The 13,315-nt window shown below is 48.2% G+C and overlaps 1 protein-coding gene across 1 annotated transcript; it reads left to right on the top strand.

Annotated features, from left to right (window-relative positions):
* The first annotated feature begins 328 nt into the window (after window positions 1–328).
* Window positions 329–12,914, top strand: LOC133344960 (5-hydroxytryptamine receptor 5A-like). The gene is made up of 3 exons (XM_061555290.1): window positions 329–422; window positions 4,209–4,980; window positions 11,657–12,914. Exons 2-3 carry the CDS (start codon window positions 4,237–4,239, stop codon window positions 11,981–11,983), a joined length of 1,071 nt encoding a protein of 356 aa, XP_061411274.1. The 5' UTR covers window positions 329–422; window positions 4,209–4,236; the 3' UTR covers window positions 11,984–12,914.
* The last annotated feature ends 401 nt before the right edge of the window (window positions 12,915–13,315 follow it).

The following is a 13,315-nucleotide window of genomic DNA, read 5'->3' as shown; positions in this document are numbered from 1 at the left end:
CAAATAACATAATTAAGCAGCGACTGGGTGTATCTTTTTTTTACCAACTCCGTTGCCGTCACCACCACCACCTCGCTGTGCAGAGCACGAACCCCCTCTCAAGCGCGATTCCATCCCGGCAGCAATGGGCGGGCTATTTAAGGCGCTGGCTCGCTGCAAGTTTGGCACAAACCCCGCAAGCGCGCGCGTGTTATCATCGTGTCCCGTATTTTGTCCATTTGCCCCTGACGAGGGCCAAGAGGAGCAGGGAGAGGCGTGCGGAACGCGCGAGCTGTGATTTGGGAACCAGGCCTGCGTGGCAGGGGGTGGGGAGTAGGAGGAGGTGGTGGTGGGTTCATTGGGTTCAGCTGGAAGATTTTGATTCGAGATTTCAGTCGAGCTGTCTCCGGGGGTCGTGGCGAGCGACGCGCGCAACTTTACCGGTAAGTTTGCGCGCGTGTGTGTGTTCGTACGGAGAGCGGTAGCTCCGAACCCAGCTACCCCAGTTCGATTCTCGCTCACGACCAACACCAGTGATGATTATCTGAACCGGTTCTGGGCCTCCCCTAGGTCGATTCAGCCTCAAATGAGTACCTGATGTGGTGTGTAAACATCGCCACTGGGGAGACAAAGGCGGCGAGGCGTGGCGCTGACCACCCACCACCTCGTGTATCGTGCCGGCCTTCATAGGTGCTCGATAACAGCAGTTGCCCAAAAAGTTTGTTAAGGCTACACGGGGGGGGGGGGGGGGGGTTATCTTGTGTGTTCGTGTTAATTCAGACGGGCTCGAGTTGTCGTGGTGCACGCTGCGTACGTGCATACACGAATAATGGACCGAAGCCGTCATTAATAACAATTGGTACTGTGATGATTTCGGAAGGTGATTATGGTATGCGCGACAGTGGTACGATTTGTGTTCGTGCAATCGCGTTGTTTCTTAAGCGAGGGTGGTTGAAGATGTGATTCACGCATTGCGCAGTGATGACTTCTGCAAACGTCTTGGTCAATGGTAATGCGTTGAGCGTCATCATCACGGTGCCAATTTCGAGAAGATTGCACCGATAGGCCAACGGTGGCAACTGGCAATCAAGTGGTCAGGCGATCTTTTGCATCATCACCACTGCTTGTTTACAACCGCTTGAATTGGCCGGTCAAACGGCGATGTCATTAGGGGAAGGAGTGTGCCGGCTGGGTGCGCGCGCTTTACGCAGACATCATGTGTGGCATACCCCATCAAGATCCCTCGCAGCGCTCGCATTACATTAGCACCGGTAATGCTCCGAATCGTAAAAGAAAACACCTTACATCCATTGCTTGCGAGCAGTGTTCTAACGGCGCGGGCTATTCAGATGCCAAACAAATTGCGACTTGATCACGCTGGGGGCGGGGGGGGGAATTGCTCGCCAGGGTATAATACTCGCGTTAACGAGATGATAAATTGGGTTTAAAACACACGCACGCATGTCTGCCCTTAATTGATATGCGTTTATTTTCTTGTACCTGTTTAACGCAAGCGGTTGTTGTTGTTGTTGTTGTCGTCGTTGTAGTTCGCTGTGCCAGGAGGTTATCGTGAATCGCGACAGTCGCAGCCGTTCAGTTTGTTATATTCAGTTTCGCTGCGGTCAGTGATGTGATGGGATTTTAGAGGCTTAAGGAGTCAGCCCGTCCGTACATGGGTGAGTGTGGAGGTACCTTTAGCGCTCCAACTCGCTATCGTTAGGGGTCAACGCAGTGGGGAGCGGTAGTGTAGTGACGAATATCTGAACCGGTCCTGGGCCTCCCGTAGGTCGACTCAGCCTCAAATGAGTACCTAATACGGTGTGTAAACATTGCCATAGGTGAGACAAAATCGGCCGGGCGTGGTGCTGGCCACCCACCCCTTATCGTATGCCGTACGGGCGTTCATCGGCGCTACTCGCGAACAGCACTTGCCCCAACAGTCGGTTAAGCCTATACGGGGGATCTTTGTCTCTGGAGGTGCCTTTAGAGCCCTCGTCGCTATCGTTAGGAGTCGGCGCAGTGCACTGACACGAACGCGGCATGTAATGCGATGCGGAGGTCGCCTAGACTCCATGCACTTTGACGATCGTTCGTTTGGTGGATGTCTATGAAAGTCACGTATGGCATACATCTCCATTACACCGCATTAAACAGATGAACGTGGACGTTGTCGGTTAGCATAAAAAAAATACCTCGTAGAAAGCAGGCGTAAAGGTTAACTCATTGTGAAATGGGAGGTGGTCGGTGACGCATTGGCTAACACACTGCATGCGCTAAAAAAAACGGGTATACTGAAAAATATGAACTATACATTTTTCTATTTTACCAGGTAAGGCCCACTGAGCTATATAGCTCGTTTTTTTCAGAAGCGACATGGATATCACAAATGAAATACTTATTTCCCTCATTAAAATGGCAAATCAATTTATAACATTTTTACATGCGTTTATCTGGATTTTGTTGTTGTTAATCTGTCTCTCACTGTTCAAATGAACCTACCATTAAAATTATAGACTGATCATTTCTTTGTCAGTGGGCAAACGTACAAAATCAGCAGGGGATCAAATACTTGTTTCCCTCACTGTATATATGTAAAATGATTGCCACAAAAGAACCACAATACCTTGCTGATCTCGTCAAGGAGCAAAAACCATCGCGTGAACTCCAGTCATCGCAGCAGCGGATTTTGGCTAATCATTGAACAAAGACGGTCACCGCTTCTTTGGCCGTCTGGAAAGCTCTTCCTTACAATATTAGGAAGCCACTGGAGCTATATGCACTTTTAAATCTAGATTGAAAACTAATTCTTTAGATCTGATTTTTATGTTAAGTATGTTGTCCTTCCCCCGCACCTCCAATCAGCACGGTTGGCTACGTAGTTAGTTATAATTGAAACGTGAATCCTGCCGGCTTACTTTGATTGAGCTTGTTAAACATTCGCGTAATCTCTTCAAGAGATGCATACTACTGAGAGATGGACCGATTAGCAGAAACTCTCCTTGCAGTCCAATACATTTGGGATTGAATGTTTTCTAAGGAAATAGAAATAAGCCCTTTTAGGTGTGCAGTGGGAAAAAATGTTAAGATGAGTCGGCGATGCTCGGCACGCGCCGGGTAATGCCTCCACGCCAATCCGCTGCGGCTTCCGCGGCTGCCTGCTGGAGAGTCCTGCTGGGCGCTTGACTAATTCATCAGAAATTGTGAACCCCAATTGGGATTGATAGGCTCAACCCGTGATTCATTGGAGGAGGAGGTGGGGGTTCGAGTGGTATATTAAATGAGGAAAACTTGATATTACAAGTCCACTGTGGTTTTCCCCTGGACGGACATGCCTCACTCTCCCCTCCATAGGAATGTGAAATTACACCTCTGGCTCAGGGGCTGCGCGCCAAGTGAGATGAGCAGGGGTTTTTTTTTTTAACGGTACAAAGACAACGAGGCCGTCCATAAATTACATTACGCGATTTTGGACGATTTTTGACCCCCCCCCTCGTCACACGGCGTCACAAAAAGTCAGACTCCCCCTCAAATATGACGTCACACAGCTCTGCCCCCCCCCCCCCCCCAAAAATAAAACATGCTTCAAATCGCTTTAAACTATTGTCATTACAGTGCGTATTTAATGTGGCGCTGCACTCTGACGTAGGAAAAAACATTTATTAAAAAGACTATTTAATTAAGTATAACGTGTAGTCTATATTTATTTAAAGTTGCGCATTTTGATGTGACGTCACATTTCTCAACCCCCCCCCCCTCGTCACACATCGTCACAAATGTCTGACCCTCCCTCCCCCTAGGTGCGTGACGTCATTTATGGACGGCCCCAAATATCACCCGTATATTTTAAAGATGGTTAGGGAGAGTCATGTTAGCGAGCACCTATTGAAGCTGGCCAACACCACACCCGTACGCCTTTGTTTCAATAGTACCAATGTTTACACACCTCATCAGGTAGCCATGTAAGGCTGAATCGATCTGGAAAAGGATCATGATCGGTTTAGATATCACTCGCCACTGATGGTAGCTGTGGCCTGCCGTCGAACTCAGATAGTCGGGTACATATAGTGCAGTGCGCTAATTACTGCACCACCGCTCCCCCAAACATATCAGAATATGTATTTATACTGGAGGAATCTGATGAGCTATAAAGCTCCGGTTCACAAATGTCCAGTAAATATACGACGAGCTGCTCGTTGTATGCTACGAGCTGCCTCGCGTTTGCCTTTCAGGACTTGAAGCGCGCCTCCTCCGCTGACCATGGACGGGAACCGTCACTCCGACGACCTCAGTCCCAACATGTCCACGTGGCCGATGAACGGGAGCGACCCATGGCCGGACCACAACGTGAGCGACCAGCCCCAGCCCTTCTCCTTCTTCAGCATCCTGACGTTCACGCTGCTCGCCATTCTCATCCTCGCCACGTTCGCCTGGAACGTCCTGGTCATCGTCACCATCCTGCGGGTAAAGACCTTCCACTGCGTGCCGCACAACCTGGTGGCCTCCATGGCCGTGTCTGACGTCCTGGTCGCGGCGCTCGTCATGCCGCTGAGCCTGGTCAGTGAGCTGCACAGGCGGCGCTGGAGGCTGGGGCCTGTCATGTGCGACGTGTGGATCTCCTGCGATGTCCTCTGCTGCACGGCCAGCATCTGGAACGTGACCGCCGTCGCGCTCGACCGCTTCTGGTCCATCACCAGGCACCTGGAGTACACGATAAGGGTCCGCAAGTGTATCTCCAACCTCATGATCGCCCTCACGTGGCTGCTGTCTGCCACCATCTCGCTGTCGCCCCTCTTCGGCTGGGGCGAGGGATACTATTCGGACAAGTCGCAGCACTGCCACTTCAGCCAGGGGCCGTTGTACACTGTCTTCTCCACGGTGGGCGCCTTCTACCTGCCCCTGTGCGTGGTGCTCTTTGTCTACTGGAAGATCTACAAGGCGACCAAGTTCTGCTTCGGCAGCCACAAGGCGAACTCAGTGATGCCCATATCCGACGAGATTGAGGTACGACGTTTACTTCACCGTGCTGGCGCTGTGCTTAGCCCTTCACGAAGGTCCGTCAGTGTCACAAACCACACGCGATCGCACAGTTCCATGCCCTGCACATAGCAGTTCCATGCCCTGCACATAGCAGTCCCATGCCCTGCACATAGCAGTCCCATGCCCTGCACATTGCAGTCCCATGCCCTGCACATAGCAGTCCCATGCCCTGCACATAGCAGTCCCATGCCCTGCACATAGCAGTCCCATGCCCTGCACATAGCAGTCCCATGCCCTGCACATAGCAGTCCCATGCCCTGCACATAGCAGTCCCATGCCCTGCACATAGCAGTCCCATGCCCTGCACATTGCAGTCCCATGCCCTGCACATAGCAGTCCCATGCCCTGCACATAGCAGTCCCATGCCCTGCACATAGCAGTCCCATGCCCTCACATTGCAGTCCCATGCCCTGCACATTGCAGTCCCATGCCCTGCACATAGCAGTCCCATGCCCTGCACATAGCAGTCCCATGCCCTGCACATAGCAGTCCCATGCCCTGCACATAGCAGTCCCATGCCCTGCACATTGCAGTCCCATGCCCTGCACATAGCAGTCCCATGCCCTGCACATAGCAGTCCCATGCCCTGCACATAGCAGTCCCATGCCCTGCACATAGCAGTCCCATGCCCTGCACATAGCAGTCCCATGCCCTGCACATAGCAGTCCCATGCCCTGCACATTGCAGTCCCATGCCCTGCACATAGCAGTCCCATGCCCTGCACATAGCAGTCCCATGCCCTGCACATAGCAGTCCCATGCCCTGCACATAGCAGTCCCATGCCCTGCACATAGCAGTCCCATGCCCTGCACATAGCAGTCCCATGCCCTGCACATTGCAGTCCCATGCCCTGCACATAGCAGTCCCATGCCCTGCACATTGCAGTCCCATGCCCTGCACATTGCAGTCCCATGCCCTGCACATAGCAGTCCCATGCCCTGCACATTGCAGTCCCATGCCCTGCACATAGCAGTCCCATGCCCTGCACATAGCAGTCCCATGCCCTCACTTAATCCCTTTCCCTTCACATAGTTCAATGCCCTCACGTAGTCCCGTGTCTTTCAAGGTAATCGTTTTACATCAACGTTAAACACTTTATGGAACATTTTTCCAGTATCAAAAGGATGAATTGGTTTTACCATTTATGGAAATAGAACAGGTGTTAAGATGTTTAAACGCCAAATAGATAACTTTTGCAAGGCATCAAGTCTGTGTTAACCACACGTACCTGTGGAAAAACATGCCAATAAAAGGTATCGATTTGGTGTTTGAACATCTTAGCACCTGTTTTATGCCAGAAAGGGTAAAACATATTCTTATTTTTTAATACTTATAAATATTTTGCTTGCAGTATAATTATCGTGTGAAAAAATAACTCGCGTGAGAAGAATGAAAAAACAGTGATGACGAGTAATTGTTATGGGACACTGTAATTACTCCACCGCTACTTCATTCGAGGTATGTGTAGTTGTCAACACAGTTGAAGGAAAGCCTCACAGTCCCAAGACCCGTATTCCAGGCAGCGGTCCTGTTGAGTTTTCTCAGTGGTGTGGGGGGGGTTACGGCTATGTGTGTGATCCCAATTGAGCAATGTTCATGTATTGGGGTGTTTGGCAAATACCAGTTGCATTGTATGGTTTATATACTTTTTAGCTATGGGAGAAAACCTGAGAATCCAGAGGAAGCCAATGCAGAACAGGAGGAGAACATACACACAGAATGGCGCCCGAGTCGAGAATGGAACACAATCCTTTCTTGCTGCGAGGCACACGTGTTACGACTGTGCTATTATTTGTCAAGAGCTATTCCATTTGCTGCATCGTGGTCTTCATCAACACACTGTCAAGTGGACAGCTTCATAACATTGGCTGGTTCGCCCAGCACCATCGTTCTCGTGATTTGTTACCTTGTGCTTTCTGTTTGTATGAACCACTCAAAAGTCCAGCCTTGTGTGACAATTACACTTTAAACGAGTAATGATGCAGTGAAAAAAAAGTGTCCAGAATAAATTGAACACCTCCTCTTCATTATCAGGCTTTGCTGCTGGCATATATATTTTTTGCACGAGCGATTATTGGTTGAGCTGCAGCACTGGTTCAGTTCAGGTGCCTCGCTGCTTTTCACGATTGCTTACACTGGTCTACAATTTTTTAGACGTCGTCTGCTTCAGAGATGAAATGTTCTATTTATTATGGATTTGTACGTGCTGAATTCAAATATGACAATTAAAACAACTGATTGGCTACCGTTCCCAAGATATTTAACAAACAAATTACGTATGTATATTGTGTAGATAGTAGAGTTTTACTCATGTCACCTGTCCTGTTCATGTAAAACTTAAAAAAATAGCAAGAGGGTTATATAAATAAAATGTATTATGAAACAAAAGGCAAAACATTATGCTGTATATATAAGTACATAGTTTAGTACTTTTTCAGTGTCTACTCAGCGCTTCTTGGCTTGTCTCTTGTATTCATTAAATGGAGTTTCTCTTGTTACTGTCTAGCAATAGTCTGCAAGCATTGATGGACTCCATTTGTCCTGATAGCGTTTCTCCATTGTTGCAATGTCCTGGTTAAATCGCTCGCCATGCTCGTCGCTCACTGCTCTGCAGTTCGGTGGGAAAACATCGAGATGAGAGTGCAAAAAAATATCTTTAGTGACATGTTGCAACCAAGGCTTTTGTATGCCTTGAGGAGGGTTTACACCAACTCCCTGTAGTTGTCTGCCTTGTTTCCGAGAAAATTTGTTGCCACTAACTGGAAGGCTTTCCTTGCCACGCAGTGCACTGTCAAATGCATCATCTTGAAGAAGTTCACGAATCTGAGGACCAACAAAGACACCATCCGTTATATTAGCTTCACTTAACCTTGGAAATTTTTCACGGAGGTACTTGAAAGCTGCTTGTGTTTTGTCCATGGCTTTGACAAAGTTCTTCATCAGACCCAGCTTAATGTGTAAGGGTGGTAACAAAATCTTCCTTGATTCAACAAGTGGTAGATGCTGAACACTTTTCCTCCCAGGCTCAACTGACTGTCGGAGTAGCCAATCTTTCTTGATGTAGGGGGAATCTCTCGCACGACTATCCCATTCACAGAGAAAACAGCATTACTTTGTGTATCCAGTCTGCAGACCAAGCGAAAGAGCAACAACCTTCAAATCGCCACAAAAGAACCACTGATGTTGATCACAGTTTATGCACCTCAAATTTGTTTAATTTTGTCATAGGTTTCCTTCATATGTGTAGTGACATAGAATGGGTCACTAGGGCGCATAGCGCTGGTTACTGGCAGAGAAGGGGATCTGTCGGTGTCGCAGCCCGGTCTGCCGGCAGGGCATGTGATAGGCCGGGGAAAGCGATGTAGGGCAAAGGTGATGGAGGAGACACGTGAGGTGAAGCCGGGAACCTTCTGGTCGGTTCCAGAAGGGGGCGTGGCCGAGGGCAGAACCAGGCCACGCTGGGGGGGGGGGGCGGGAGTAAAAGGGAGGCCCCGACTCAGGGTCGGGGCTGTCGTCCGGAATGGAACCCGTCGTGCTACCAAGTCTTCGTCCCCGTCTTTGTCCTTGTCTTCACCTCACCTCCTCAGCGTTGTTGGTCAGGCAGCGTGCTAGCTGTCCTGACCATAGTATAGTTATCCCCTGTACCTGTGATGGCTAGAATAAACGAGAGTGCCTCCTACTATTAGTGTCTCTGAAGTGATTCACTACATATGGACTGCATGACCAACTGGAATTGATGGCAAAACATTGCTATTATGCAGCAAAACAGCTTTAAGACTCATCTTCGATGAATCAATGAACAGTCTCCACTCATCTGGATCATAAACGATGTTGAGGGATGCCATCACACCATCGATGTAGTTGCAAGCTACAAGGTCACCTTCCATGAAGAAGAATAGGACAAGATCCTTTTGACGGTCACGGAACATGGAAACCCTAACATCACCTACCAGGAGATTCCACTGCTGCAGTCTGAAGCCCAACAGCCCTGCCTTACTCTTGAGTAGTTCCAAATCCCTGGCAAGGTCTTTCAGTTAACCTTGTGTTATGAGGTGTGGTTCAGAGGAGGAGGATGGGAGAAAATCTGGGTCATGTAACCTTGATGGTTCAGGACCAGAAGTTTCATCCTCTTCCTCGTCTGACTCAAGTGGAATGATCCTGGTGCATCAGGAACCGACAGTTCTTCTCCGTGGGGTACTGGGCGTATAGCTGATGGAATGTTTGGATAATGCACAGGTAACTTTTTCTTCTTTGACACACCTTTCCCAATTGGAGGCACCATGCAGAAGTAACAATTGCTGATATGATATGTTGGCTCTCTCCAAATCATCGGCACTGCAAAAGGCATATATTTCCTTTTCCTGTTCAACCACTGGCGAAGAATTGCTGCACAAGTGTTGCAGCATATGTGTGGGGCCCACATCTTGTCCTCATCTCCAATTTTGCAGCCAAAATAAAGGTGATAGGCTTTCTTAACCATAGTGGGTATACTGCGCTTTTGTGATGCAAAAGTCACTTCACTACAAATATAGCAAAAGTTATCTGCTTTGTTCACACAAGTACAAGGCATCTCTGCTCACTTTGGCTAAACAGAAATGTGTCCCTTTGCAAAATCAAACACTGACAAATAAGAGAGCACGACACTATTATTTATAGAGCTGATATAGGGCAATTTGTTCAGCAGAGGGATGTAAGCCTAGTTATGATTACATCATCCATGACTTCTAGGAATCACATGATGCAATTCATATCATGTATTATGCAATACCAGGTTCAGATTGCATGATTCATTGTTTTGCTCAAAAAGCAAGTACTGTCCAAACCAAGTCATAGCTTTATTCATAGATCCAGTCAAAGATGTATTTTAGTTATTTCTGGTTTAAATTGAGATCCCTTCCCTTTATAACTATATATTGACCCAGTAGCATATCTTGAAAACTAGAGCCAATCAACAATTTTAAGCATCATTTTCATTCTCAGTGACCCAGAATTAGTAAAGTTAGACTACATTTTAGAAGCATTTTGGCTGTAGACCAGTGTTATAGGCGTACTTCGTGTACCTTTCATTGAACCTGAAACATGCAGACAGACCGCAACACGTAAGTAGACATACATACACACGCACAAACGAGGCATAGTGGACGGATATGAGAGTGTTGTTGGCGCCACGGTGGCGAGATGTTAACTACCTCGCCTGGTATACAGGAGGTGGTGGGTTCGATCCCGATCCTGTCGCCTGTATATTGCAGTTTGTATGTTCTCCCCGTGGTCACGTGGATATTTCAGAATATTGCAGAATAATTTCTCCTGGTTCTCCGGTTTTTCTCTCCATATTTAGAAACATGTGTTTAAAGTATTTGGCTGCTATATTTTTCCACGTGATAAGCCACTTCGTTGAGCTATGATTTGTGGCCAGGTCGCTTCTGAAAAAGAGCAATATAGCTCAGTGGGCCTTGTCTGATAAAATTAAAATAGTTTTGTTTTTAGAATCCACGCCACCACGAAAATAATATGCTAACTCCAAATATTGAACGCACGAATTTCCTGAATACCAGGCGAGGGAGTTAACATCTCATCACCGCTAACTAAATTTGCTTGATTGCTTGACATTGAAGACCTTGCCATTTTTACAATTTTCGAAACTGATTTAATCACACTTTTTGTTGATGAAATGCTGCATTTGTGGCGATGGTGGGAGCTGGGGTGATGTGTTTGCTGTTCTTTTCTCGATGTTTCAGACAAATGAGCTCATCTCCAAAGTGATGTGCTTTGGACGTTTATTCGTGTGAATCTGGCTCCAGAAGTGAACAGGACATAATGTACTTGGCAAACAGATAGGAGGGCCTCACATTTGGAGCCAAGCATTCCCTAAAATGTGCCTTTCCCTTAAACCTATCCCTAACCATACCCCCCCCCCCCCACGCTGCTTAACCTGATTCTTATTTTCACGCTCACTGTTTTCAGCACCCACTTCGCATTAAATTCCCGGCCACGCACCAACGTCATTTCCAATTGGTCCCCCAACTCGGTGCGTGACTGCCCTCGATTAACGCAGCCCATGATGAATGCCTGGTGCGGGCACAATCAATACCATCGCCGGGAAGGCGGGTGTGTGCTCTCGCTAAACGAGGACGACATGGGCTGGAGAAGAGATGGACTGATGTGGTACTGGAGGATGTGGAGCTGAGTGAACTTGCCAATGACTGGTACCAACGGTGTCAAGATCGGCCTCCGTGGAGGAGGCTTGTAAAGGATGCTACTGGGCAGTTAGAGGCAGTCGTCCTCAAACAACAGTTGAGGGTAGAGGAGCGATGCGCACAACAATGAGCGGAGCGCCGAGTGGCTAAAATCCAGCAAGTTGGAACAGTAGGGGGTACAGCTGGTGCATATACCAGTCATCTCAGTCAGCCAGCCCATGGTACCTGGGTCTGTCCCGTGACCTCCTGTCAGCGACACTTCACGTGGCCTCAAAGTGCACCTGGCCTGGCACAGGCGCCGTGGTGACGTGACAGTCACTTAGTGGCGAATGGCGGATATTGGTATTGGTGTGCCCGCTAACTGCACTTGTCCCAACAGTATTTTAAAGGCTATAGGAAGATCTTTGTCTTTGTTTTGTGCTTGCCTTTTCCGTGCCTGCAAGGCCAATGACCCATCGCGCAAGCCGCAGACGGTGTTCACCGTGCACCACGCCACCGTCACGTTCCAGCTAGGCGAGGGGGACACGTGGCGCGAGCAGAAGGAGAAGCGTGTGGCGCTCATGGTGGGCATCCTCATCGGCGTGTTTGTGTTCTGCTGGATACCCTTCTTCATCAAGGAGCTCATCATCCCGCTGTGCTCCTGCGACGTGCCGCCCGTGTGGAAGAGCATCTTCCTCTGGCTCGGCTACTCAAACTCATTCTTCAACCCGCTCATCTACACTGCCTTCAATAAAAACTACAAAAACGCTTTCCGGAATATATTTTCATGAAGCAGTAGGGATTTTTGCAGTGTTTGTTGTTATGCTTTGTTTGTTTTTGTGTCTGGCTGTCGTGGCTGTAGATAAAAGTCTGAGACTCGGTACGCGCACTGAATAGTGATAGTAATGATAATATCACAAGATAAAAAATAGCACAGCGTTTATCAGTAGCGATGATTATTCATTGTATTGCAGGAATTAATAACGGCGTGAGTGGGGCCCATCTCTGTCAGTGGCCCTGAGCCTAGTGGTGATAATTCCACATCCCAATGATTGGGTCAGTATCTCGATTAGAGGACCGCTGTTGACTTCCCACAAAGTAAAGTGGTACTCATGTTATGATCGTCATGGTGATGATAGATTGAGTCGACTCCCAGAAGCTGGCCGCTGGTGGCGATGCACGCATGTAGCCTGAGCGTGACGTCACAGGCTCCGCGTGTTCCCCACCCCCCTCCCCCCAAGTCGGCACGGAGCTCCCACCCCTACGGCTGCTGCGCTGCCCATATCATATCAGGTGAGCTGAGTTAAGTACAGAGGTGGTCTTACCAATGAATGGCTGCAACGTCTCAGACAGATATTGGGCCAGTTTCTAGGTGGGTGAGCCAATGGTGGAGACGATGGGACGAAGGGGTGCACCTTCTTCATGGATTTTTGGTAAGCCATATAATCTGGGTGGTCTAGCAGCAGAAGGTTTTAAGGAAAACCGTTTGGTCTGTTCAATTAATGAAGCTGAATCAGTGATGATACTGTTCGTTTTTGTAACGAGGCTGTTTGTGGGATCTCTTTTAATTTTCACTCAGCTCACCTGGTATCGTCAATTAAAGACATCTCAATGTCCCCAGGTGATTTGCTCGTTAGTTTTGATGTAGTTTCTTTGTTCAACAAAGTTCCTGTGCCCGATACCATTGCAATCATTGAAGATTTAGTCCAACAAGGATTGAATGTTGATGTACCGGCCCTGGTGAGACACTGCCTCACCAATATATACTTCACCTGGAATGGAACAATATACAAACAAACTGAAGGCACCCCAATGGGTTTTTCATTATCTCCAGTTGTAGCCAATATTTTAATGGAAAAAATTGAAACGGACGCCTGTCTTTGTGGAAGAGGTACGTGGATGACACGTTTGTCAACTGGCCACATGGCCGACCGGCTCTGACCAATTCCTTAACCACATCAATTCCATACACCCAGCCATCAAATTCACCATGGAGGTCGAAAAGGATGGCATGCTACCTTTCTTGGATGTCCTAATCAAAAAGAGACCAGATGGCTCAATGAGCCATTCTGTGTACAGGAAAGTAACTCATACTGACGCCTACCTAAAACCTGATTCCCACC

The sequence above is a fragment of the Lethenteron reissneri genome, chromosome 21 (assembly GCF_015708825.2).
Source record: "Lethenteron reissneri isolate LAM-NWPU_2019-01 chromosome 21, ASM1570882v1, whole genome shotgun sequence".
In the NCBI taxonomy this organism is placed as follows: Eukaryota; Metazoa; Chordata; class Hyperoartia; order Petromyzontiformes; family Petromyzontidae; genus Lethenteron; species Lethenteron reissneri.
This window is presented reverse-complemented; position numbering and strand designations above follow the sequence as displayed.